The sequence below is a fragment of the Clarias gariepinus genome, chromosome 27 (genome assembly GCF_024256425.1).
Source record: "Clarias gariepinus isolate MV-2021 ecotype Netherlands chromosome 27, CGAR_prim_01v2, whole genome shotgun sequence".
Classification (NCBI taxonomy): domain Eukaryota; kingdom Metazoa; phylum Chordata; class Actinopteri; order Siluriformes; family Clariidae; genus Clarias; species Clarias gariepinus.
The window spans coordinates 5,324,476-5,351,734 of record NC_071126.1 but is presented as its reverse complement, the minus strand read 5'-3'; the positions used below and the strand labels follow the sequence as shown (position 1 = coordinate 5,351,734).

Below are 27,259 nucleotides of genomic sequence, written 5' to 3'. Positions count from 1 at the left end.
TAAATAAAGAAACACAGTACTATTCTGGGATTGACATTTTATACAGTATTGAATTCCCATTATTTTGAACTCCTACTTGTTCATTTATTTTAAATGAATCCTTAAGCATGCATGAGTTTTGTTTTTAAGATTAAGAAGAAAGGAGTGAATTTTGAGACGATATCACGTTAGTAACCAAGAGAAAGTGGGCACAATCCATAGGGTTAGCAACCAAACCATACTGATACACTAAAAGTATTGTATCTGCATATTTTCACAAAATTTTTACTGGTATATTAAACAGGGCCCAAAAACACAAAGAGGCACAAAAATAATGAACACTACAGAGAAAAAGAGAGATGAAAGGCCAAAAAAAAAATGTCAGCAAGGATTTTTTCAGTGCTGTGGTGTTTGGCACCAGGAAGTTGCCAGCAGATCATTTGGGTGCTGTGGTGTTGTGGAGTGAAGCCGTGCGTGGACCATTGATCGTCAATGCTGGCCATGAAATGAAAGCCACCAGAACTTGCCGTGCACCACAGCTTGCCACGCATGCGATCCAGCAAGCGAAGAACCCAAGACTCTCAACCCGGCTTCCAATCTCTCCAGATCGCAATCTGACTGAGCACCCATGGGATCCATGGATGTCCCACCCCTCAACCCACAGCACCCAAAGGATCTGCTGCCAAAGTCCTGGTGCCAGACATCATAGTACCCCCTGGACCCTCTGTTCGGGCACAATGGGTATCCAAAATCTCAGCGTGTAGCTCAGTGCATTCAAGCAGCAATAAGGTATTGGACTAGTGTTTAGCAGATCTCAGGTTCAAACCACCAAGTTGAAAGTGTTAGACCCTTGAGCAAGGCCCTCAACGGCTCAGATGTAAAATGAGGTAAAATGTAGAGTCGCCTTGGCTAAATGCTGTAAATGTAATGCTATGGCTGATTGGTGTATCTGAATAATTGTATGAACGTGCAGGTGTATCGATGTTACTAAGATGTATAGGAGCAAAGGTGTGATTTCAAATATGGTTACTGAACAAAACAAGGCAATTAAGATCACAACATTTCATTTTATTATTCATTTCTATGCACCAAACAAATGCTTCTGATCTCTCAGTAAGTGAACAGGTGATGGTGAAGGTCAGTGATAGTTATATAACACTGGGTCGGATGAAAAGCTGATGAAGTGGTTCAGCTTCCAAAACTCCACTGAAACCCGACTCCCGCCTGAAAAACTCCTTACGTAAGGAGCGATGGTTCGATCTGAAGGTGGTGGCGTGAGCGCGTCATACGTCATCAGGCCCCGCCTTAAGTAACCGACTTGATCAAAGACCTGCGGGTTAATAATCAAAAAAAGGATAATTAACCCTCCAGTGAACGCAGCAGGTTCATGAGTCAGACTGTACAAGAGTGAGAAACAGGAATAAACAGAAAACAATAACCACACAGTCAGTGAGGCGACATCACCGTAAAAACGCGTTAAACTCTCGTGCGGGATGAAAACGTCAAACTTTTGGGAGAGAAGTGTTTTGCTGGTGGTGTGTGTGGCGGCGCTGGCGGACTGTCATCATCCGGATGATGAGGAGATGAGCTCACCGCGAGGAGATCAGGCTGAGCGCGCGGCCGAGCTTCACACGTGCACCAAGGTGAGAGAGAGAGAGAGAGAGAGAGAGAGGGGGAGGGAGGGAGGTGCAACACTAGTAAATAATGTGGAAATGTCAGATATTATAATTTAAGTCATTGCATTTGAACTAGTGTATTGTGTATTAGCTTCAATAATAATAATTATAATTATTAATTATTATTATTATTATTATTATTACATATTTTTTATAGACCCCCACCCCAGCAACCTTTCACATCCTTTTAAAGCATTATAATAAGAAGCACGTTTACACAGTTGAAACATGGCCTTTAAGCTGTTGAAGGTTTGAGTTTGCTCCGTCCGGCCTTACAAATCTGTATAATATTTTCCATATTATGTTTTCAGCATGATCTATAGTACTGGGCAGAAGGTCTAGTCTTAGTCTTTGGTGCTGTTTTTTAGTACAAACTTTTTTTATGACTTTATTATTAAGTCAGTATTAAAAATAAAGAAGAACGAAATATGACTTCCAAACAATAGTATTCCAGCAAAAATAAATAAATCAAAGTCTTATAGGAAATTTGTATTTATTATGCACTTTCTTTTTGCTTTTGATACGAATTTGAAGCTTAAAACTGGTCCGTTGTGCAGAAAAGATTGGAGACCACTGCGCAAAAAAAAAAAAAAGAAATGAATGTGACTGGTGATTTGTAGGTTCCACAATGAAGCAAAGTTTTGCATTTGTAAAGTTTATATCCAGTACTGTGCAAAAGTCTTAGGTACCCAGGGTTTTCCTTACACATTTTTAATTTATGATTTCATTATGAAGTCAGTACAAAAAACATTTCTGATTTCGAAACATTAGTTACATTACAGAAACATATCTGTAGCCAGAAATAAAGCAGCATTTAATAATAAGTAGTAAAGATCTACTTTTCAGACACCCCAAAAAATAAAAAAATAAAAAAGCTTTTGGGTTCTGCTGCATGGAAATGAAGGTGTGACAAATTCCCCAGAAGGACTGTGGCTGGTTCTGCAGAATGTTTGTTAAAACAGCTAATTTCCTTACTGCACCAACTGTAATTGAGACTATATTTCAAGAAAACAGTCATCACACCAATTATCGATTTTTTTCATTATTACTGTTTACTTCTTTTAATTGTAATTATTTATTTATAAATTTTGGTGTGTTTTGAGGACATATCTGCTCTACAGCAGTTATTTACATGTGCCCAAAACTTTTGCACAGTACTGTATATCTGGCCATACACTAAAGAGGCTTATCAGGCTGCTAAGTGAGCTACATTTGAATGAACACAATGATATTATTTTAATAACAGCCCATTCATAATAAAAATCCATTATGCAATTATTATGATCAGAACTGTCCGGACCGATCCAGTCTGATCAGAACGATTAATGAGGAGTGTGTAAACCTTTGCTAATCCACTCAGTAGGTAAATATTCGTCATTCTGATTTGATTGTTTCTCTCGTGTTAGAATAAAAATATTCTTTCTGTGCATGTTTGCCCAATGTCTGGGTAACATTAGGTGACATGAGTTTCTTGGAAGAAAATTTTGCTTCTTAGTCTGATCAATAAAAACAACTCTCTCCCACCCATCTTTGCCATAGACTTTCATCCACCGGGTCCTGGTGGAGGAAGGAGCTCTGACTGGGTCACATTTCACATACAGGGAAACATTTAGCCAATTACTGTAAAGATGAGATTGAATTCTTGCAACTAATGACAGGAGACAGAAAAGACAGGAAGCCTAAAAATTTGTGGGAAAAAAAAATTGCCTGAAAACCATGTTAATGATGTTTGTCCATGCAAGACATGCAGTTTTATGCAAGACATGCAGTTTCATCCTAAATGACATAGAAATGTTATTTATGTCTAGCATACTTATTTATCATGGCATCAAAAAATTCAAAGGACAAAAAAAATCTTGATATGCATCATCAACATGTATGAACACAGCAGAGCAAGTAAAACTTATTACACAAGATATTGGCCTAAGTAACAAAAGATAATATTGCATAATACCAATATTTACAGTTACTAGAAAATCTTCAATATTTTCCAAATTCATCATTCTGTAATTTACAATCCATGGATTGGGCATGATTGCCCAGCACTTCCCATTAACGCTAGATTAGCAAGAGATCTGATAAATTTAGAGGCGGGGTCGACACCTTGAACTCTGTCATGTTCCTCAAACTATTCCTGGACAGCAGGAAATACTAATTACATTAAGGTGTGTACTTGGTCTGCAATGATCTTTAGTTCAGTTGTACATGTCAAAGTAACCTTCACATGAATACCAGGACGCAAGATTATCAAGAGTATTACACTTGCCGTTTTTTTGCAGTGAATCCTGCTGTGGGAAGCGACACACCTGCACAGAGTCATCCGTATGATAGACCAGATGAGACTCCCTCCTTTCATTGCTCCTTAGTGTTTTTCTGGTGCTCACATATCCATTGTAGATGCTTTTGAAAATAGACAAGTGTCAGCATTTTTAATTACAGTATTTAGGTAACATTCCGTTAATGTAAGAGTGTAACTAACATAGCTACAGTAAATTCGTTTGTATTTGTATTTTGTAGTTTTTCTGGTTTTATCTTGCATAATTAGTTCTTTAAAGTTTGTTCTGGTACAAATCGTTGTTCCACGACATCAAAACTTGGGCGGATCAAAAGTATATGCTTTATAGGCAGATTAGTGCTACCGGTGACATTTTGGAGCTGCCTTGCCCTTTAAAAATATGCATGGGTCAAACTGTTATGGCCTATACGACACCTTGTATATACAACTTGGTCATGTCTGGATCTAAAGGGGTGAAAGAATCATTTTCTTTATTTTTAATAATTTGTTGTTTTGGCATTCTTCCCGTTCTGCTTGCTATTTATTTAATATATACTGATTAATCAACGGCTTGAGGTCCGAGGGTGGGAGCTACACTGCAAACTAAATTTATTAGTGTTTTTTAGACTTATTTATAAGTCCTTCAGCCTTAAAATTTGAGCATGTGTGTGTATCCTTTGCTGCACAGAACGCATGGCGCATACCGGATCAGTACCTTGTGGTGTTACGGGAGGGAGCACGCAATGGTCATGTGCTGAGGACAGCACGCACGCTGCACACGCAAGCTACCAGGAGTGGACACACCGTCCACATCACACACACGTACTCTGGAGCCTTCTTTGGATTCCTTATTAAAATGAGCAGTGAAGTCCTGCCCATGGTAAATCAGTTGTCCTTTATGTTACTGGCGTGACTGTCCTTCTGTTCTGTACAAACTAGTGTTGTTCCCATCATGGTAAAAATAAAGATCTAACTTAGAACCTTTCATGATGAAGACCATATGTAAGTATACAGTAAACTAAATAAACCTGGCATCTTTAATGGCAGGTTCTCAATTCTTAAATGAGCAAAATATAAGAACAGACTTGGTCTCGAAGGAAATGAAAGAAAATAAGACAGTACAGTATGTGGAAAATTATCATCACTGATTTGCATCACATATCTGTAAAAGTTAGTGCCCCCTCTTTTATTTCTATATATTTAAATACAAATAATCACCCGATTGTAGTAAGTCTAAGTATTAGGCAAACACAGCCTCAGACTAACAATAACAACTTTTTCACTGTGCCATTACTTATTTAACACAAATGAAGCCAAAAAGACAATTTTCAGTTATTTTCATAAGTCACTTTTTATGCATATTTGCACAGCCATTGCCACTTTAAAATTTATATATATTTCCTCCCCATATTCCTATATTTCTATATTTTGTAATATTTTTATTATGCCCTTATTTGTACAGTTTGTTTATTTTACTAGTTACATTTATTTTCTTTCGTATTTCTTTCTATTAATATTTATTCCTTATATATAGTTTTTATTTTCTTTTTAAGGTCACCGGCGGTCGTACAAGCATCTCACTGCATATCGTACTGTGTATGTGACAAATAAAATTTGAATTTGAATTTGACAAAAAAAACAAAAAACAAACATGTGGCTAATACTAAGTACCCCCATGGTTCAATAGCTTGTAGATCCAAATTTAGCAAAATAACTTGAAGTCATCATTCCCTGTATTTTCCCCGGTCATTCCCATCATTTTGCACAGTAGCTCCAAATTATTTGAAAATAGTTTTTTGACTCTTTTTCAGATTAATGTGCTACAACATATGCTTCTCTAAGACCATTGATTATGTCTTTCTGTCTTGGCCATGTGTTAACACACACTGCTCCAGACCAGCAAACTGCCAAAACCTCTTTATAGGATTTTAAGGGTCTGCAATTGATCTATTGATCAAGGGCTGATGATTAGCGACACCTGGCTGCAACTTCCCCCCCTGTGGAAGCAGTGCAGTATTGCCCAAGCATGGTTTTTCTTTTTGGCTTTAATAAGAATTATCAAAAGAGGCAACTTTTACACATTACAGGGATTTAGTAGAAGAAAAAGTTTCCTATATCTACAGTATATATCCTATATGCCTGTATCTAATTTCACTCTGTGCCGCTCACAGGCTCTAAAACTGCCCCACGTTGCGTACATTGAAGAGGACTCGTCCATTTTTGCCCAGAGCATTCCATGGAACTTGGAGCGCATCATCCAGACAAAGCATGAAACTGGAAAATACACTCCACCCAGTAAGTGCACTTACACGTGAAACCTGTACACATGCACACACACTGCGTCATGCCTTAATGTCATGCCTTAATGTAGGTGAAGGATTCGTTTAAAAATATTCTGAATGAATACACGAGCGATAATGTATACAAACCTGTTTATGGATAAGAATTCCATGCATATGCCTGTAGATAATGGAACACAAGTGACCGTCTTCCTCCTGGACACCAGCATTGAGACGAATCATCGTGAAATCAAGGGGAAAGTCATGATGACGGATTTCAACAGCGTGCCCGAGGAGGAAGGAGTGCAAGTTCACAGGCAGGTCAGAGACCGGAGGAGCCTTTCTTCGTATTCATGTTGAATAACTTTCTATGAACAGTATCTCTTACAGTAGTGTCAAAGTCATTTGGGTTTGGGGTTTGACATTAAAAGGATAAACATAATCAGAATTTCAGCTTTAATTGCACAATGTTCTGGATGTGTTAAACAACATATAACCTGGAACCTGGGTTGGCAGACCAGCAATTTTTTTACGTGAGCAAAAATATTAATTTTTAAAAAAAAGTTAATAACACTTAATATTTGGTTGCCTGCGACACATTGACATTAAAGTGTGAGAACTTGGACAACTCCGTCCAGAAGTACCCTGGGCTCAGGATCAGACGCTCTAGATACTGTGCAATAAATACATACAGATTGTCCGAAAGAAAAAACAAAAATAAGAACCATCTATGGAATGTTTCTGCATCTGTGGCAGGCCAGTCAGTGTGACAGTCATGGGACACACATAGCTGGAGTGTTGAGTGGGCAAGACACTGGTGTGGCACGTGGCGTTAGTGTGAACACCGTGCGGGTGCTGAACTGTCAGGGCAGAGGCACGGTGTCTGGAGCACTGGCAGGTAAAGACAAATCAACACTCAGTGTTGTAGTACATCAAGTAAAATTTTTTTTTTACGACAAATGAATGTAAAACAGTCTCTACTTTCTATGCATAATGTTGAGATATAATGCAATATTGCTAGATTTCACAAAGTAAGTAAACTGCTGTTTTTTTTTCTGCAGGTCTGGAGTATATCCGTGCATCTCTGAAGGTGCAGCCCATCAGTCCTGTGATCTTACTATTACCGTTTGCAGGGGCGTTCAGTCGCACGCTCAACACTGCCTGCCGAGAAATGGTACACTCTGGTGCGGTTGTTATAGCTGCTGCAGGAAATTACCAAGATGATGCCTGTATGTACTCACCAGCGTCAGAACCAGAGGTATCACTGTACACTCCTCACAGTCATGAAACACACTTTCATATGCACTTCATGCAATCACCTTTATCTCCATGGCCAGTTCAAGTATGAAAATGATTCCTCATGCTCCCAGATTCTATTCACCATGCAACTACACAAAATGTTTAAATAATCTCGATTTATGATTCCTGACCACATTCCACAAAGTTGACGGTTCCTTACAGTTTTTGATGTTGTGTTGAAGGATTCTCTACCCAGTTCCAGTAATTCTAAAATCTCTTTACTTTTTTTCTTTGCTTGATGCCCCACAATAATTTGACCCTTCTAAAAAAAATTACATTTATTTATTTATTTATTTATTTTTGGCTACGCAGTGTATTATATGGCCTAAAAGAATGTACACCTGACCATTACAACTATATATTTTCAGTTTGGAGAAAAAAAAAAAAACTTGAAATAATTGGAAAAGTGTGAATTGATTTCAGATTTTTTTTAAATCGATCAATTGATGTGATTGAATGAATTGACCAACGGAAGACTGACTTGTAATCGATTAAATCGCACAACTCTAAAGGAAACCCAGACGAGCTTGTTGGAGAACAGGCACAGACACAACACAGACGGTAACCCGAGCTCTTAATTTGATTATTATTATTATTATAATACTGCGCAGGTGATCACAGCAGGAGCTACAAACGCTGATGATCAGCCTCTGAGTTCAGGAACCACTGGCACTAACCTGGGCCGCTGCGTGGATATTTTCGCCCCTGGTGATAACATCATTAGTGCCTCCAGTGATTGCTCAACCTGCTTCACCACTAAGAGTGGAACTTCACAGGCAGCTGCACATGTTGCTGGTAAGAGACGTATAAAACACACACACAGGCTTAGATTCATCAGACTGCAGATTTAATGACCTGTCCATGTGCGTGTACATGTTGTAATTAGGGATAGCTGCAGTGCTTCTGAACGCTTACCCCAGTGCCAGTCCTGCCGAGGTGCTGCAGCTGCTCCACTACCACTCCGTCAGCCATGTGATGAATCCAGAGTCTTTGCCTCTCGAACACGCCTTCACTACCCCTGACATGGTGGCTGCTCTGCCTATCTCTACAGCTGCAGGTCAGAGTTAACTAATAATAACAGGAATAACTTTGGGAATGTGTGATGTGTGTCTCCATAGTTCTGACTGGCTACGATTCTTGTTCTGACCATATTTTTTTATTTTTAATAAGGTGATGTATACAACTGACATGAGTTTATGTCAGATTTTTTGGAGAATACTAACAAGCGTCGACTCTAGTAAAGCCCTTATACAGTAAACTGACCGTTTTTAATAAGTTTAGCAAATTTCATATTTTTGGATGAAATTTAATTGTTTAATTGAGTGTAACAACTCAAAAATATTGGAATCTCACAGAAGTTAATTGTCATGATGTTCAACTGTTTGACTGAACTCAGCTTGAAAACAAAGCAGGTGATGCATGTTGGAAAAGGCAATAATAAATGCTGACATAAATCTATAGATCATAGGTCAACTGCAATGTAGTTTTTTTTAAATAGCGTTTTCAACATGGTCTTAAAGCAGCGTTTCAGATTCTAATAATCTTAGCAAAGTCTTAACAGAAGTGTTTTGCAGTATGTATTAAGACCTGGATGAGTGTTTTCCTGCTGTCCCAGGTGAGAGACTTCTGTGCCGCTCCGTTTGGTCTGAGAGGTCAGGCGCTGAGAGCTCCGACGCAGCAGTGGCTCGCTGCCGCCATGGTGAAGAGATGCTCAGCTGTTCCAGCTACTCACCAAATGGAGTGCATGCTGGAGAGAGAATAGAGGTCACTCAGTGCTCCATCACCAATACATCATTTCCTTCCATCCTCTCATTTTGAACTCACTCTGAGAAAAAGAGCCATCTCCCTTCTTCGGGACACACACTGGCTCACAGCTGCCTATGATTTGATATGATTGACAGGGAAGGACAAGGACGCACAATATTGTGGCATGTTGAAAGCTCCAGGCAACTCCTTGCGATAATCAGAAAAGATAGCTGGGCATGCTTTTGTATACCCAGATAAATAACTTCCGAATTAGCTAACCCAGATTAAATCTACAAAACACAGTATAGGTTATTTTTTTTATATTTTGGTCATGTGATGATGTCATTAACTACAGCCCAGTTAAAGAGGCTGTAAGTGTTTCACTGTTTATTCTGCCGTTACTGTAGATACAGGATGGGCAGAAGGTGTGTGAGGCCCATCGTGGAATAGGAGGACAGGGTGTGTACGCCATAGCACGCTGCTGCACAGGCAACAAGGTGAAGTGCCAGGCCAGTGCCAGTCTCCATGTAGGCATGGAAGCAGAGTGTCCTAGCCAAGAGTACCAGCTTACAGGTAAGTGAGTTTTGGTGCGTGTGGTGGAGAAAAGGTTTAGGGATTTTAATCAGTTAGTTAATTATTCTTCTCACCAGTGAGAAAAGAAACCTTCCTGTCCTGCTACTTACTCCTGGATCCTGGCTTTTCTGCATGTATATTTGTGTCCTCCGTTTCTCTTTTAAGGATGCAGCTCTCACTCCATCCGGTCCCAAGATGTATCCAAGTCTTCATGGCCTCTCCATAGCAACCGTAAAGCGTGTCCTGCCAGAGAAGGTGGGAAGTCACACGCTTCCTGTTGCCATGCTCCAAATCTGGAATGCCATCTGATTGAACACCACCAATCTGACTTTAAAGAACAGGTGATTTTAAACCAGATGCACTTGTGTTGCAAAGTGCTAAACACAGTATAACAGTAGCATTTATGTAATTGCTGTTATGTGCAAGGGGCGTTCAAGATAAACCAGAACTTTTGATTGTGCAGAATACCAGAACATAATTATAAAAGTAAAAACTGCCTTTATTTCTCTATATCATCTCCTGCTACATTAATGCACTTATCACAGGGTTTCATCAGTGCTTGGATACCATCAAGGTAAAAAGGTCTTTCAGTACACTAAAGCCACTGCCTGCTTTATGTCTGAAACACTGGCCTCCCAGGAACTTCTTTAATGGCATGTGGAAATGGCTAGGACCAAGGTTAGAACTGTGCAGGTCCCAGCCGAGTTCCTACAAAGTGGTGTTGGTGAATGATTGTATGTATTGTCTGTAAAGACCGTACACAAATTGATGACAAGTGCTCTAAGCCTTCTAGGTCAGGATTGTCATTCTGCAAATGTCTAACAGCTTTACAACTTTATTAATGAGAAAGTTAATCACAAGTCCAGCTTTGACGTGAATGCCCCTTCCAAAAGTTTGGAACCAGTCTACGCAGAATATAAAAAACAGAAAAAAAAACTTGGTTATAAGTGGTTTAAATCTGTTAGAAGTTGCAGCAGGTAACCAGTGAAGGAAGCACAGTAAGGGGCTGCTGTAGAAGAAGTAGAACTGATGGAAAAAAAGGGTCTTGATCAGTTTTCTGGGCCACATTGAGTGCAGAGGTAGATCTCACAATAGTGGGTTGCAGTTTTCCAGTGTTGACATGGCAGAAGACTAAACAGCATCGGAGTAGTCTCAGATGGCCAGATGCTCCTGTTTTTTGATGGTAGAAACCTGTATGTGAGGTGGTTTTGGTTACTCACTACATCTGTTCAGGCATGTCGTACTGAACAGAGATGCCATTGTAGCTCAAATTTCTGGCCTGGGATGATAAAGCCTGATCTTGCCCTCTCGCCATCATTACCATCTCTAGGAGACTGAAATTTACCCAAGATGGAAAGAAATATAACATGGCCCAAACAAAAGTTAATGAAGACATGGTTTGCCAGGGCTAGAGTGGAAGAACTTGAGTGACCAATCGTCAATCGCCCTGAGCACCTCTAGGATGAACTGGAATGTTGACTGCACCCCAGGCCTCCTGAGACAGCCAGGATCAACATCTAAACTAATCCTCTTGCGGCTAATTGAACAAATCCCCACAGCCAAAATCTAGTGGAAAACCCTCCTAGAAAAGTGAAGATTAACAGCAAAGTTCCAAACACAGTATGACTGCAGATCAATCCCATTTATCCATTATCACCCAAATGAGGACGGGTTACTTGTGGAGTTCGGGTCCTTCTAAAGTTTCTTCCTATTGAAATCTGAAGGAGTTAGTCCTTGCCACGCTCCCCTAGCTTGCTCATTTTGATTTACATGTTTTCTTACAAATTTTATATTATTCATTTCCCTATTTTTTTTTTTACTCTGTAAAGCTGCTTTGCGACAATAATCATTGTATTAAAATCCTATATAGTGTTAATAAAATTGCATTGAAAGAGGGGATGTCAAAGTTGGATTAACAATAGTTAATGAAATACCTTCCATAGTTTTTGGGTTTGAATTTTAAAACGTAAATGTATCCCAGACCCATTTCTCTTCACCTCTCCCAATCTCTCCTAGGTGGAGGTCTCATGTGAAGACTCCTGGACACTTACAGGCTGTAATGCTGTGTCACATGGTTCTGTCACTCACACGGCATACATGAGAGGAAATACCTGCGTAATCCAGATGTCTGAAGGAGATAAAGCAGTTACAGCTTTCGTCATCTGTTGCAGATACTGGCCTCTTGATCAACAGAGCAACAGCAGCCATGAGCAAAGCACCTAATAAGAGCTTATGGGTCAGTTTTTGAGGTCTTCCGTGTGTCCATCCATCACTTGAAATATTATGCCACTCTGGTGTACTGAACCACTTTACAGTTTCTTTACGCTCAAAGCAATTCAGCACTGATTTAAAATGAGACAAACAATAGCAATGATTAAATTTACTAAAATTATCAGTTCCTTGCTTCTAAAATGGGACTGCTTAAAGTGTTTATTAAAACAAATCGGTTTGTACATTCCTAGTGTTTCCTATCTTCCTGGTGAAACGAATTATCCCTAATACTTAATTTTTCTCAAACACGAACTGTTACAAGTTTTCTTTCCTGTTTGACCGTTCAGTATGCTTGTTTTATTTAGCTAAATTTCATTAAAAATATTTAGACTTGTGACTACATAATTAAATAATTTTTGCATGAACTGTATGTATTCTAATAGTTCTATTTTTGTATATGTGGATCTTTTTTTTTTTTTTTTTTTAAATAAAATGAGTAAAATTTTTCATTGGTACCCAAAATGAGGACACAAATTCTAGCTGCACAAATTATAAAATGTTCTGCATTCCAGTTTTATTCAGTTTTTATATCAAATAGTTCCCATAATCAAACTCTGATTTACAAATTAAAATGTGGTTTGAACATGCATTTATGAATTCTGACCATCCACACACACAAGCGCGCCCCACACACACACACACAAACATACATACATACACACACACACCTGGCAGAGGTGCGAGTACAGTAATAAAACCATTTGTGTGTCTCCAGCTCAAGTCAATCAACATCATTAAAAAAAAAAAAAAAAAAGGCTCAAAAACAGGGGAACACTAGTATATCGAATGGCAATATAATAGAATCTGAATTCAAAGATTTTTGGTGTCTTTTTTACTCAAGCCTGTACCTGGAGAAGTCCGTGTTTTGTTTTTATATGGCAAATGAAAAAAAAAAATCCAGTGTTGAGTGACATTCAAAAATCGATTCAATCCATGAGATAATGCGGGCTCGCCCTTTTTTTTTTGATAGGACAGCCAGAAAGAAAAACGGCTCCATATTACAGTTGTAAATTGACAAACCAGGTCTAATGGGAGACTAAACTACAGTTACATGTGGATTTCAGCATGAGAATCTGAGAAAAAAGTAATTGTGAATTCACCTGACCTATACCGTTCTAATGATTTAACTACAAGCGATAACTGTAGTCTTTTGATTGTTTAGAAAAAGAGCAATAGGGTCAGATGGCATCGGGTGCACCAAGACCCTGCGTTTGTTTCGTGGTGATTGTAATAACTCCAAAGCATGTTCACCCAAAGAGATTAAAGTCAAAATTTCACACTTACATTCACAAACATACATGCAGAAGCGAAGAAACACACAAACCATGACTGGTGAGTGATACCGGGTTAAACGACAGCATTTCTCTTCTCTAGATTGTAATTTTTTTTTCCACTCAGGTTAGGATCTACAACAGCAAAATTACATCGGCTATTAAATGACGCATCCCTTTCCGTTTATCTCAGAAAACAAACGCCTTCAAGCAAATGCAGTGCTGAAATTTTGTAAACATCGTACGAATGTGTAGACTAAATAGAAAAGAAAAAAAAAAGCAGCAACTGTTCCTGGCGATTTGCTGAGATCCAAACTCTAGCCAGGAGCATGAAAATAAGATGAGAATATGTGAATAAATGAATGAATGAATGAATGAGAGATAGACAGAGAGAGAGCATAACACCAAAAGCCAGGAATCACAACACAACAAGCACCAAACAGTCCTTGGCACTCACATTTTTCCTTTCTATATTCCTTTTTTCTCTTTTGGCAACAGTGCCATTGTGGTGGTTGTTTTGTGTGTGTGTGTGTGTGTGTGTGTGTGTTTATGTATGTACCACATATGCACATGTAATAAGGCAGACTGTCATGGACAAACAAATACAGGCAAATAACTATAAAATAGCTCTTGGCAAAGAAAACCCCTGAATAAGCATCCGAGTTAAAGCTCAAAGCAACGAGTGTGAGGTTGGCTGTGTGATCTGAATAACTCATCATCAGGCATCGGGTGTGTGTTGATGTGCGCGTGTACATGATTTGGTGAGTAACTGGACAGATGCAGCAACGGTGCATAGTAGAGACCACTTCCCCTCCCACTGTCTAAACAGCCATCTCTAGACACACCCATACAGTAACATATACAAGAAAAACAAAACAAAAAAACAACACACTAGCCTAGACAGGTCCAGGAGTGTGTGTGTGTGTGGGTGTGTCTGTGTGCATGAATTTATATCGACATCCAGATGAAAAAATAAATGCTGCAGTGGTGGATCCAGCCTGAGACAAATACATGATTTAAGAGGGAAAGGGTAGATTAACGGTAGCGTAACATTGTGAAATTTCACCTCTGTGTACAAGATGCCGGTTGGTTCGTTCTGGCACGTGTCATTTGGAAAGGGGAGGGGAAAAAAAAAAAAAAAGGGTCAACATATGGAAGATTTCCAGACACTTTTTTTTTTTGTACAAGCTCATTGTATCCGACTGGTATCTGCTTAAGTTAAGGAGAAAATCATTGGAAATAAAAAAGAAGAGAGCTCTGAATTGATGCCACAAGTTTAACCAAGTTCCTAAGTTGTGATTTTTTTACCTTCTTCCTGATGGTGCCAAAATGGGAGGGGGAAAAAAAAAAAGAGATAGTAAAGCAGCAAAGAACATGGCCACTCAATCGCCTGTCAAATGTCACCTTCTCAGACCTGACAAACTGAAGTCGTATATAAAGTGCATTTAAAAAAAATACCAGCGAAAGAGAGAGAGATAAAGAAAGAGAGAGGAAAGAACAACTGTTATTTAAGTATCTAAGAGTAGCAAGTTCCTCTTAGAGCTGATTACGAGGCACCTCTCAAACAAAGGGAAAAAAAAAGTATAGAATTCTTAAAAATATTATTTTACATTTGAAATTACACCTATGGAACACAGCTTTAAATTTGTCATGAATGCATCACTTATTATATTGGCAAATATCCACAAACAGTCTTCTTTTTTGTTCTGTTGCTGATTAATGTTTAAAACCACCCTTCTTCAGCACCACTAAATCCTGCATGTGTGTGAAAAATAACACGAAAACAAAAACCTCCTCCATATTCTACCGAGCTCAGGCTACATGATGGGATCTCAGTAAACACACGATATCCAGTGAGAGTCGCGCTCCGCTTTTATCAACCTCAGCCTTTACCTTGACCAGCCACAACCATATGTTGTGTTTTCCACCTTATTTCAGAGCCACCTGCAGTGAGAACGCTGCCTGGCTGGGTTTAGGGCCTCTTCTTTCCCGATTATCTGTGTTCTGGCCATCAGGAGGTCAAATGCAGTCTTTTGTTTGGCTGCTTGGAGCTACGATAACTCTCCATTGGAGGGAATCTTGTTTTTTTTTGTTTTGTTTTTTTTTTGCTTGTGTAAAAAAAAAAAGGTGCCCCTGTTGCTGATGAAAAGAGTTAGGGGTCGACGTCTTCTAAATCGCTCTTCGAATCACCCAGCATCATTGGAGACTCAGAGCCCTGAAAAAAAAACACATAACATGGTTGTCATGATTTAACAGATTATGGACCAAACTTCTTAGAGAATAATTATAAAGGTCTTGACTAAAACAACATACATGAGGAATCACAAGAGTTTTCATTTTCTGCAATAAAAAAGTAGTCTACCTAGTTATATTTATCTGAAGGTAACACTGTAATATAACTGATTACTTTTTAATGACAGTAATTTTGTAAGGTAATTATTTACTTTAAAAATTAACGTCCCCCAACACTGCTTATAACCCATGATGCAGTGTCAGGCAACGATGGTGGATCTAATTGGTTAAGGCACTTGGTTACTGTTAAGCCCTTGAGTAATGCCCCCTTTAACCTATCTGCACCAGGGGTGCTGCGTTCTGGCTGACCCTTTGCTTTCACCCCAGCTTTCTAACTGGGGTGTGTGAAAAAAATATTTTACTGTGGTGTCTCAGATAACACCCCCTAGGCAAATAAAGATAACTTACTTGTTAAATTCATTGATTTTACCGAACACAAGACAAGACACCAGAAAACAGGCTATGCTGAGAAACTAATTCTTTTAAAGCTTTAGCTGTTCTTTACAACACATTTAAGGACAGTGCATTGGCACATTTACGATGTGGTAATATTTACAGGTAATATTCAATGTTAAATTGTTATTTAGTAAAAATGCAATATTAATCATAATGAACTGAAATATTAATCATAATGTCAACATTTTATTATTAAGCATGTCTGTTTCTGGCCTGTTTTTTCTCGACACTGCTATACATCAGTCACCCTGCGCTGTGCTGTCTCACGTGCGTGTGCTGAGTTCAGGGTGTTTAGCCGTTTAGCGCGTATGATAAAACCAGTGTAACATGGCAAAAAAAATGGGAAAAAAAATTGCTTAATTTAATCTTTGAGGAAATGGAAATTTAACATAAAAATATAACAAATGCTAACCACGAGAAGCTGAATAATAATGATATCACCAGCTGGATTTAATCTCTGAATGTATTCGAAATTCGAGTATGTAACGCAAGTACATCATGTATATATTGTATTTTTATTCTGTTGAATTTTTCTGAACATTTATTTTATGATGATGCTACCTGAGATAAAATGGCTTCACTACACAAGCGTCAGTGATCATCGACAGGGATCACTCTGAAGCACATCATGGTGGTGGAGCTAGCAGGCTAAGCTGACTGATGGGAGAAGGCTAACAACGGGAGGACGAATATTCCCTTGTAAGATGATGCAGTGGTGGCACAAGAAATGTGTGAATCTGTTGGCCTGTAAACAGTATAGTGAATCTGGCAGTCTTGTTTGTTGGCGGAGACATGTTAAGTAGAGTGAGAAGGGGTTTTAGACTTAATAGATGACACTGAGGCATGGGTTATAAGGCAGGTCATCTCTGACATCATGAACACTGCTTCTGAAGGTAATTGAAAGAACTTATTTTATTAGAAATGTCTTAAAATGTAAAGTTTCACTAATAAATGTTGACACAAAAAGCTTGGCAAACCACAATTTAAATGTAAATCTGATTAATTAACATTTTACTGTTGTCCAGCATTTGAACAACTAAAACAGCACTGGTAGGAGATTTTCTCACATCTGTAGCATCTAAAGAGCAAGAGCATTGAATGTATCTGGGGTAAGTATAAAACATTTTGTCTAAGTAACAAGGCTGTGCTTAGGCTTACATTCAGTCTGTAATTCATATTTTATATATGAATACATACTTAAAAAAAATTTTTTTTGAACAACATACAGGAAAACGGTGGATTATTTCTTTAACAGTCAAAAACCTAATCAGCATACCTTCATATCGTACACATGCATTCATCAGTAAGAGTGTGAGGGATATTCGGGTATATTACCTGTCTGAGGCTGCGGTCGGAGTTCTCGTTAGCTGGACTGCCGTCAGAACCGTTACTGCTGCCAGATTGTTCCTTCTCATTTAGAAGAGCTGTGGCATAGGCCAGTGTATCCTACACACACACACACACACATACAAACACAGTCACAGTCTACACAAGGCAAAATGAGTATTAAAGACAAAACATGGTATAAAGGAGAAACGTCATGCCTGTGCTGAGATGGTCCGCTGGAAGGTCTTAGCCGTGGACGTCTCATTGGACACGTTGCTCTGAGGTGTCCAGTAATGCTCTGACATCTGTGACGAAGGTGTGATAGAAACACAATGAGACACGCAATGCAAATGCAAAATGGGGAGAAATGAAGCTTGTGCAATGAGCTAGTGTAACATTTTTGTTATTACCTTTTTCTGCAGCCACTGCACCGCCCAGCTCCAGTGCCCTGACAGCTCCTTGAAGTAATCTTTAGCAGGAGCACACCTGGCCATAAAACAAACATGTAAGCAATAACATTCTACCAATGGATTATGTAGCAAAGACTTTTCAATGATCTAAATAAGTTTAAAAAAAATAATAAAATAATAAAAACACATGAAAGCTATGACAGGAGAGCCAAGAGAGAACATATTTTAATTCATTCACGCACTTCTGAGCTAAAGTCACGAGGAACTTGACACACTGGTAGCAGCGGCTGCTGTCCACATTGTTGCTCTGATGCATCAAAGCTGAAAAACAGGCAACTTGGTTAGTCACATGCCCTACTGTAGATTTTTCATCATGCAAGCATGGTAGAAAAGTACCTACCCAGAAGCCCTTTGTCAGATTCGAATGCATATTTGAGTCTCTGGGACTGTAGAGGGTCTTCTACCATCTAGACATGAAAAGAAACACGTGATAAGCAGTCAGTATTTAATGTTAAAAAAAAAAAAAGATGCAACTTAGTTATCATTGCTGGTCCTCAGTTCTAAATATAAAATGCATGACAGTCTAACAACAGACCTGACTGCAGCATACGAGTAACATTTCTTCAGTGTGCTAATAACATCACTCACCAGAATCTCCAGAAGCATTTGGAAGACATTCTTGAGCTCATGAGGAGGAGCTGTCTCCAGCTGATTCTGAAAACCACACAGACACACAACATTTTAACACTGTGCTCTATAGCAGTGGTCCCCAACCAGCGAGCTCCAAAGAAAGACTTTTCTTTTTTTTTTCCATTATATTTCTATTTTATTGACTATCGGAGTCTGCTGACTGTTTTATGTAGAAAATGATGAGATATAAGATTTCCCATTTGCTTCTGTCTGTACCTCTTTCCCCACACTTCTCTCTGTATTGGTTTTGATTGGTTTTAAATTTACAAGCTAACTCTATCTAAAATGAGTAATAAATAAATAAATAAATAAATAAAGAATAAAATAAGCAGTTTTGGCGAGCTTCTTTAAAAAAGGGGAAATGAGCCAAGGATGGGACTCAGAAACTACCAATAAAAAGAAAGCTGCGTTTAAACAAAAATGCCAAGGTTCTTATCCAAATTATGCATTTATTGCAACATGCAAGTCACCTGCTCAAAGCCTGTGTGTATAATAGATGTGGCCTAAAATGTGCATTTGAGATATTGCCACAAAAGCACTAAAAACCCGCAGTGACCGCAACGAAAATTAAACTATAGAGCGGACCATACACACTTCGGGGGTGATTGTGTCCCATTAGTCCTAATTGTGACCAGGAAAACTGATTCTGCGTTATAACATATGTATATGGTATTTATTATGCATTTTATTATGCTTTGTTATAAGCGCACGATGGCCGATCTGTGAAAAAAACGTGGTCTTACATATAACTGTTCCACTGTTTGCGACCAAGTCCTTAGAAAGACTGTGGCTGGTTCTGCAGGATGATTAGTAAAACATTTTTTTTTTTTTTTTTTCAGCATTTAACTTTCTTACACTATTACAATATTTTACGCAAACTGATTTTTGACTTTGTTTTATTGATTACTGTTTACTGCTTTGCATTTACACACACATACACACACACATATCACATATACACACATACATATAAATATATATATATATATATATATATATATATATATATATGTTTAATGAAACTTTTATATGTAAACAGTTAATTGCGTGTGCCTAAGATTGTGCATGGTACTGTATACTCCTGCACATCTTACCTTCAGCAGATGCAGCACTCCGAGAGAGAAGGGCTCGTTACAAAAGCAGCAGTATGTCACCATCTCTATAAGGAAGGACAGCGGTCCAGACAGCTCACGCATGGCAAACATTACCTGTAAAGCAATTAGACTGGCTTAAAAAAATATCCCTGCACCACATATATGGTGTCACCAACTAAAATCAATCCATACCAAACTGTGTGTGTATGAGTAAGTGAGTGAAAGAGAGAATGGGAGAGAGAGCGAGGGAGAGAAAGACCTCCATAAGGTAAGGCTGCCCCTCAGGTTTGAACAGCAGTTTGTTGACATCTGGGTGCAGTGGCAGGAGTGAGGTTGAGGACACTATGCCAGAGGAAGCATGCTTAAACATTCCAGGAGCTGCACACACACACATAGTCAAGTCTCAGATTCACAGCACAAACTATGCACTAATCAAGGCATGGTCATAAAGTCATTCTTTTTGCATATGATGCTGTATAGTAAGCACTGTGTGTGTGTGTGTGTGTGTGTGTGTGTGTGTGTGTTTACTCTCTGTTCTCTGAGATGTCAGATCTGTGTGCAGCACCACCAGGGCAAGAGTGTTATGCAAGTGCAGAAACTCTCGTGCCTGAGCTGAACTCCATCTACGGTTCTAAATGGACAGTGAAAGAAAAATACTCAATAAGCAGAACCCATCAAGCTGTAGTGAGATTTTCCTTCTTTTTTTTTGTTGTTGCTTGAATTAAACTTGAAAATCAGGAGGTCAGACAGTAATACCTGATTGTTCTGTCTGTTAGGACCCAACAGGAAAATGAGCATCCTTCGATAAGCAGCATGCTTTAACAGTAGTTGACAAGGCCCGAATCCCTGTGAAATACAAACGGCTAGTGAATAAAAATGATCAGCCTTGAGGGTGAGTGGATAAAAGAGGTCATAGGGAATGTCAGATCTGATCATTTCAATGGCACAAACACAAAAAATTTTTTGGGAAAAAAAATCGGATGTTTGCTAGGCATAATAAGAAGGTCTCTTTTTATTATTATTATTATCACAAGGGGGGGGGGGGGGTTAAAAGCATCAGCGCTCCATTTATATTAAAACTTCTGTTGGCTATACTTTCTTATCAGTGTTTCCTTTTCAGCCTCCTCTTTCATACTCGGCAGAGAAAAAAAAAAAGTTAAAAAGTCAACAGTCAGCTGGAAAATTGATGCTTACAAGGAAATTTTGTAGAAAAATTATTGTTTGTGGAACAATGAGGATATATTTTGACTTATCCTTATCATTATTAATAGAAAGGGGAAAAGAGTTACTATGTTACGGAGCCGCTAAAAGAGAGAGAGAAAAAAGTTTTTGTTTCACTTAAACAGAAAAAAACTCCCTTTAGAAATAACAACTCCGTTTACCAGTTTTGTTCCATAATGTTAAACTAAGCAATACCTATTTCTTGTGTTACATAATGTATTATTATTATTGATTTTAATTTGTAATTGCTACTTTTCTCTTGCTTTCTTACCCTCTGGGCAAAGTTACTAAACAGGCTGAAGTACTGTGAGCAGTTCTTGCAGTTCTCTGGGACGTCCTTATCAAGCAAAGATAGCAGCATGTCTAAAAGGCAGTCCAGCCCAGTGTCTTGGAAACACAGGGCACTTTCCAGGGTTTTTTCAAGGATGGAGGCCACAACTACACGCACCTCCCTCACATTACACTCCAACAGGCAGTTCCTACACAAAGACAGAGAGAGAGAGCAAGAGAGAGAGAGAGAGAGAGAAAGTACAACATCTTATTCTAACATCTAACATCAGTTTTATATCACTGATACTTCAAATACTGTATAATTATACTTAAAATATAATTAAGGGGTTTTTGGAGGGTAGTCCTTCACACACTGGATATGCTACATTATGCTTGTACGCTTCTATGTTGTGAATTCTTGTTGTGTTTTAGGTTTGTGCACATGCCAGTATTCTACTGGAGAAAAACTGGAGAATAGATCGGAGTATGAGCCATGTGGATTGTAAACCAATTCTTCACATTCTCTGGTCTTGACGTGTCGTGGGCTGATATTAGGGCAGTCCCATGTTTTGACATAAACTGGCCAATCCTGAGAAAGTGCACTACAACCCGCCCATTCTTTCCACTGCTTCACCAAACACACATCCACACATGCAGACACTTCATTCTGGACATTGTTGGCATCTTACATGTGTCTAAAACTGGGTCTAACATCACACAAGTTAAGGAACATTCTACTTAAGACATACTGACAAAGGCAGGTTCAAGCCAAAACCGCGGGGAAAAAGGTATAGAGAGGGATATACCGTGTAGATCTCGCATCATGACTGCATTATTACTCACTTGATGATCTCCCTTCCTTCAGCGGCCACAAGGTACTGCACCATCCACCGACATGCCTCACTGCTCTTTGACAGCAGCATCTCCACTGTAGCTATCCATTCCTCTGTATCAACCCTAGCACACACACATGTTTATACACATTCATTTTTTTGAAGTTACTTTGAACTTTTGAAAGCATTAATGGTGATTTATTTTAGCCTGCAAGACTAAATAAAAAAGACGAGACAAGATCTTTTCTTGGTAAGCTGACATTACTCTGATGTCTTGAAAGAACTTTTCATACTGTATGCTTGCTTTATAGTGGAATAACAGAGTATTAGGGCAATACATTTCCAATTTTTTTTGAAATGCATGCAACAGCATGCACTTAAAAATATTCCCTCACTATGTGTGTATGAATATATAATAATAGATTTGCTCCCAATATACACTTTTGTGACTTGAAATTAAATTTGTGCTGCACACGGCTTCTTGCTGTGTGTTATATAACTGAAACTATAATTGCATTTTACACTGCAGCCTTAAATCAATGATTAGATGACTTATTATAATTTATCTCCCGTACCGAAGCTTCTTCTTGGTTCGCAGGTAAGTGTGAAACAGAAACTGTACAGCCAGCTGCAGGCTAGTCTTCGCCATGGCTTGGTAGGACTGATGCTTCAGCTTCGTCTGCATAAATTGGAAAAACAGCCAGGTCGTTCATTTCATGTTTTTTGTCTTTTACTCTTACACCCATAAAACATTTCAGTATTTATTCAGAAAGAAATAAAAAGCCACATGTGCTTGAGTCTTACCGAGTTAACAGAAGCCAACGACAGGGTGAAGTTAAAGTAATCACTATTATACACGTCTCTGTTCTTCATGAACTTTAGGTTCTCATCCCTCACCATCTGTAAGACAAACACCAAGGTGTTAAACACATGATCTACTTTAAGGAATAGACAAATCAGTACACTGTGTACACGTGACGGAGCGATTCGTGCTTTATGTGCAGCTGTCGGGCAAAATAAATGTTTTAGTTGATAATTAAACTTCGAATTTATACGCCTGCTGCAGTATACATATTGTCAGAAGTGAGATCAGGCTTTTTAGTAAACTCACTAATTAGAGGGAGGGATGACGAATGCTCTTATTATAATCAGGAACACTGACTCAACTGAGCAAATAATAACACAGAGCACATAATTCGTCCACTTCACCCATTACTCTGTAGTTGAAGACGCTTCCAGAAAATAATTTCCTTAGCCAAACTTAAATATTTGTGTGTATGTGTGATGCAAGAACAGAATACCACAGCCCCAGATTTTCTTAAAAATTTCTTGAGAGCAAAAAAAAACACACTAGCTTGTAATATAACGCTGGTCAGCTGTAACAATTATGACCAACCAGCCTAATATTCAGTAACTTTTTGCCAGAAAAAACAGCTCTGACCCGCTTGGTGTGCTGTGCTATCTGGCACCAAGTCATCAGTAGCAGACTCTAAGTCCTGCAAGGTTTGGGGTGGGAAATCAAAGGATCGGACTTGTTTTTCTACCACATCACAGGAACGCTTAATCGGATTGAGTCACTACAGGGTCTCATTATATTAGAATATTTCCTAAGTTCAATCACATAAACCATTTATACTACAGACAGTGTTGAATGCATGAATGAACAAAGTATTTTTCAAAAGTTGGACATTTCTGTTTTGCAAACTCTTTCTGTGATTGATCTAAGAAATATTTTAAAATTTTGATATACTAGATTTTTCATTTTCATGAGCTGTAAGCCATAATCATAAAAAAAAGAAGGTTTGAATTATTTTGCTTTATGTGTAATGAACCTAGAATATATAAATATGACTTTCTAGATTAGATTAGGAAAATTAATAAATAAAATAAACAAACAAACAAACTCTTACACACACGGGTGATGCCTGACTGGACCGGTTCTTAATTGTAGCAGTGGAACTTTTGGAACAAAAATGCCAGGAATAATTTTTTATCCCACAAGAGCTGGAGATTTGGAGTTAGTCTGATCTTGTTGTCTAGCCACCACAATGTGACACTTCTGTGTCAAAGTCTCTCACATCCTTACACTTGGCCACTTTAGGAATTAAATTTTAACTTGCTGTTTAATATATCCCACATACTTCCAGATGCCACTCTAATGAGATAATCAATGCTATTCATGATGTTATGGCTGATCAATAGACAGTGCATTAGTTACTACTTATAGCCCAGTCAGTTAGGTTTCCCCATGATTACTAGACAGATAAATAAAGATATCTATTGTCTGAGATTTTGATGTTGAACCTGAAAAATCCTTGCAGGCATCTTCTCCACAAAGAGTCCCTTCTTCTCTCCTTTCCTGACAAGCCGGGTGAGTAGAGTGAGCCGATCATTATTGGCTCGGGGAGGTCGTGGGGATGACTGGGGGGAAATATCAGGTGAGGAAGGGGCAGACCTGAGAAAAAGACAGACAAATATTAGTGTCAGGAAATCCATCCATGTTATCAACTCGTTACAGTTTAGGTGTGTCACTTACAGAGACAGGTCCTCCGCTTCCTGTCTCATTACACTGACTCTGCTCTTTTTGGGGAGCACAGGGGAGTTCTGCTCGCTGATCCGCTGGTAGAACAACATATAAGCATTCCAGTAGCGTCGCCGCACATCTGGATACGGGTTAGCTGTAGGAATAAACAGCATGAAATATTCAGCAAATTATTTATTAATGATACAGCATAAGCATAAGCCGAGTGTTCAGTTAAAGAACTGGGTAAAAGGATGCTGAGGAAAGGAAACGTACACTGATCGTAGACTTTAGGTCTGTACTCTCCACCGAAACACTCATACTCCAGGGTTTCATCGTTCATTTCAAACTCCTCAACGACGTTATCGTTAAACTTGTACCATCTGCTCCGAGAACTGCCCCTACAAGAGGAGACAAGGAGAGAGAGGTAGCAAAAGAGAAATAAGTGTAGAACATTAGGTCGGGTTAGTGTAGTCGGTCGTGCCTGCATTCTTATGTTCCCTAGGTGGCTGTTTAAAACAGGTACAACTCTTCCAGACATCTGGAGCTCTTTAAGCTATTAAAACAGGCTAAAAGACATGCCAAAGGTGCAAAAGCAGCTTCAGTTCTTTACTTCTTTTAACAGCTGGCAGGTTTATATTAAGGCAGAATGATTAAGATGTGGCTGTGACAAGGGCAGCACACATGGGTGTATATGGGCTGTGAACCTGAATAACAGCTGCTAATTGATACAGTAAGTAGTGGTGAGCATGCTGAATCTGTGCTGACCTGCGATCTTTAATAAAGGAGTAGTAGTGTCCTGCATGCGCCTGACCGCTGTGCACCACCACTCCTACAAGTTCATAGTTTTCAGAAATGGTGACTTTCTTGCGTGGGGAGCCTCCAGACCCAGGCTCTCCGACCCTGCTGTTCTCTCCATGATCTGAACTGGAGTCTTGCCGAGCCATGCCAGACACTGTGTACGGCTCCATGTTCAGCACCCACGGGAACTGGTGAGACAAAAATGAAACAATTTTCTGATCACTTAGAGGAAAATCATATAAAGAGCAACATCACAATCACTTCCTTTTTGCACATGAAGATTCAGTGTTTATGTTACATAATTAGTCCTACAAATTATGGGGCTTTCTGTAGTCATCGTTTACACAACTGGTTATGCATGCTTTATTTTATGTTGCATATACCAGCTGTCAAAATGTCTGCAATGCACATCCCTCAAACCAAAAAACAACAACATTTTACTTCTGGTGTTAAAACAGAGGTATGATGATAATCAATAAAATAACAGGTGTCTCATTGTACAGTAAATGCATAATTGCTTACATTTTTGCATGCAGAGGTAGGACATGGGGACTTTCATTGTACTGTAATAACTCCGTGACCAAAACCTTAAACCTTTTTCCTTAACACTTTAAAATGCTGTAACACCAGTTTTGCTTCAGATTAACATGTAGTTTAGAGAGAGTAAGAAAAATCAGGCATTGACCATGTGAAGGGTTTTTCCAGGCCACTCTACAAATGGGATCATCGTTGGATATTGTAAAATCAGTCCCAGGCCCAAGAATGCCTTAAAATCTTTTATTACTCAGTAGCAATAAAAGTGTCTTACTCTTATCTGTTCGTCATATTTAATGGAGCGTCCACTCTCCCAGTCGAAGCCAAAGCGCATGAGATGGATAACCAGGACACTTGGCAATGACTTAATGCATGTACGCTTCACTGTTGTCCTCTAAAAAAAGACAGAAAAAAAAACATTAACACAAACACACGCACACACAGTTTAGAATGTATTAATATTATAAATCACCAGCTAGAACTATTGAAAATAAAAGGGCATACAGGTCTTCACCTTCTCTTTGCATTTTTCACAGTAGTAAGCATTGCTGCCTTCCAGCACCTCTCCTCTGACAAACTGGTCGAGAGAAATCTCCAAACTCTGACACGACGTCACTCCTAAGTTCAGTGCCATAAAGGTTTCCTCACGCTCATACCTGCATACCAGAGAGAGGACAAATAAGAGAGAAAGAGTGAGAGAGAGAAAGAGAGAGAAAGAAAGTACTTAAGCTCTTATATAAATCAGGAAATAAAAAATCTGCATCAATAAGAGTTAAATTAAAACTAAAATAATTAAAATAAAATGTCAGTCCTACATTAATTAAATTCCAAAAGAATATTTATTTATGTATTCATCTATCTATCCATCTATATATCTGATGATATTACTGACCTGTGTGGACAGTCTTTGCATATTTTCTGGTCAGAGAAAATTCCCTGGAATGTATTTTTAAAGAGTTGCTCTCTTCCAATTTTCTACCGAAAAAAAAAGAAAGAAAAGAAACAGAAAAAATACATTGTCAATTGCACAACAATCATTACTGGTTTTCTGATTTCAGAAGTGAACAGAGTGCTGATATTCAAATGTGCTACCTCTAAAAGTGAAACATCTAGTACACATGCTTATAAAGGTTCAGAAATGTTTGGTCGAATTCCCATGAATAGTTTGTGAAGGGTTGCAAATAGAGGAAAAGTATGACATCATGGATGACAGACGAAAATTAAAATATTTATTAAATCCTGATACTTAATGAATTGTAATACACTTTGAATCTAGGGTTAGACCTTGGGCAGATATCACAATAATACTGTATCGCGTGAGACTTGGTGACTCCCATCCCTAATAGCTAGTGCAGATTTAAACATTGATTATACAAGACAATATTTCATGACGCTAAATTCATTAGTTACATTTAAATTGTAAAACCTGCATAATAACCTGC

General features: G+C 38.7%; 2 protein-coding genes across 4 annotated transcripts in view; one reads left to right on the top strand and one right to left on the bottom strand.

Annotated features, from left to right (window-relative positions):
* The first annotated feature begins 1,351 nt into the window (after positions 1–1,351).
* On the top strand, positions 1,352–12,511 carry pcsk9 (proprotein convertase subtilisin/kexin type 9). The gene is made up of 12 exons (XM_053488550.1): positions 1,352–1,622; positions 4,619–4,810; positions 6,102–6,225; positions 6,397–6,530; positions 6,966–7,107; positions 7,271–7,467; positions 8,120–8,303; positions 8,395–8,565; positions 9,124–9,272; positions 9,662–9,827; positions 9,993–10,168; positions 11,844–12,511. The coding sequence occupies exons 1-12, from the start codon at positions 1,473–1,475 to the stop codon at positions 12,048–12,050; spliced, it is 1,992 nt and encodes a 663-aa protein (XP_053344525.1). The 5' UTR covers positions 1,352–1,472; the 3' UTR covers positions 12,051–12,511.
* A 76-nt stretch (positions 12,512–12,587) lies between these two features.
* Positions 12,588–27,259, bottom strand: part of usp24 (ubiquitin specific peptidase 24) — a 70,421-nt gene continuing 55,749 nt past the window's right edge. For all 3 annotated transcript variants that reach the window (XM_053488547.1, XM_053488549.1, XM_053488548.1), the window contains 22 exons: positions 26,710–26,792; positions 26,332–26,473; positions 26,092–26,211; positions 25,251–25,471; positions 24,759–24,883; positions 24,498–24,639; positions 24,266–24,416; positions 22,766–22,861; positions 22,537–22,640; positions 21,972–22,085; positions 21,130–21,337; positions 20,394–20,483; positions 20,166–20,268; positions 19,897–20,015; positions 19,638–19,751; positions 18,502–18,567; positions 18,254–18,320; positions 18,096–18,174; positions 17,854–17,929; positions 17,662–17,748; positions 17,453–17,563; positions 12,588–15,584 (listed from right to left, as the gene is read on the bottom strand). In XM_053488547.1, the coding sequence (XP_053344522.1) occupies positions 15,522–15,584; positions 17,453–17,563; positions 17,662–17,748; positions 17,854–17,929; positions 18,096–18,174; positions 18,254–18,320; positions 18,502–18,567; positions 19,638–19,751; positions 19,897–20,015; positions 20,166–20,268; positions 20,394–20,483; positions 21,130–21,337; positions 21,972–22,085; positions 22,537–22,640; positions 22,766–22,861; positions 24,266–24,416; positions 24,498–24,639; positions 24,759–24,883; positions 25,251–25,471; positions 26,092–26,211; positions 26,332–26,473; positions 26,710–26,792 (2,481 nt within the window). In that variant the 3' untranslated portion in view covers positions 12,588–15,521. The remainder of the gene's footprint in view (positions 15,585–17,452; positions 17,564–17,661; positions 17,749–17,853; positions 17,930–18,095; positions 18,175–18,253; positions 18,321–18,501; positions 18,568–19,637; positions 19,752–19,896; positions 20,016–20,165; positions 20,269–20,393; positions 20,484–21,129; positions 21,338–21,971; positions 22,086–22,536; positions 22,641–22,765; positions 22,862–24,265; positions 24,417–24,497; positions 24,640–24,758; positions 24,884–25,250; positions 25,472–26,091; positions 26,212–26,331; positions 26,474–26,709; positions 26,793–27,259) is intronic.

What these genes read in the sequence shown, in the direction of transcription:
- pcsk9 (XM_053488550.1), top strand. Translation starts at nt 1,473, where the DNA reads ATGAAAACGTCAAACTTTTGGGAGAGAAGTGTTTTGCTGGTGGTGTGT. An exon ending in GAGTGCAAGTTCACAGGCAG is followed by an intron (nt 6,531 to 6,965) that starts GTCAGAGACCGG and finishes CATCTGTGGCAG; the next exon opens with GCCAGTCAGTGTGACAGTCA. An exon ending in CACCAGCGTCAGAACCAGAG is followed by an intron (nt 7,468 to 8,119) that starts GTATCACTGTAC and finishes AATACTGCGCAG; the next exon opens with GTGATCACAGCAGGAGCTAC.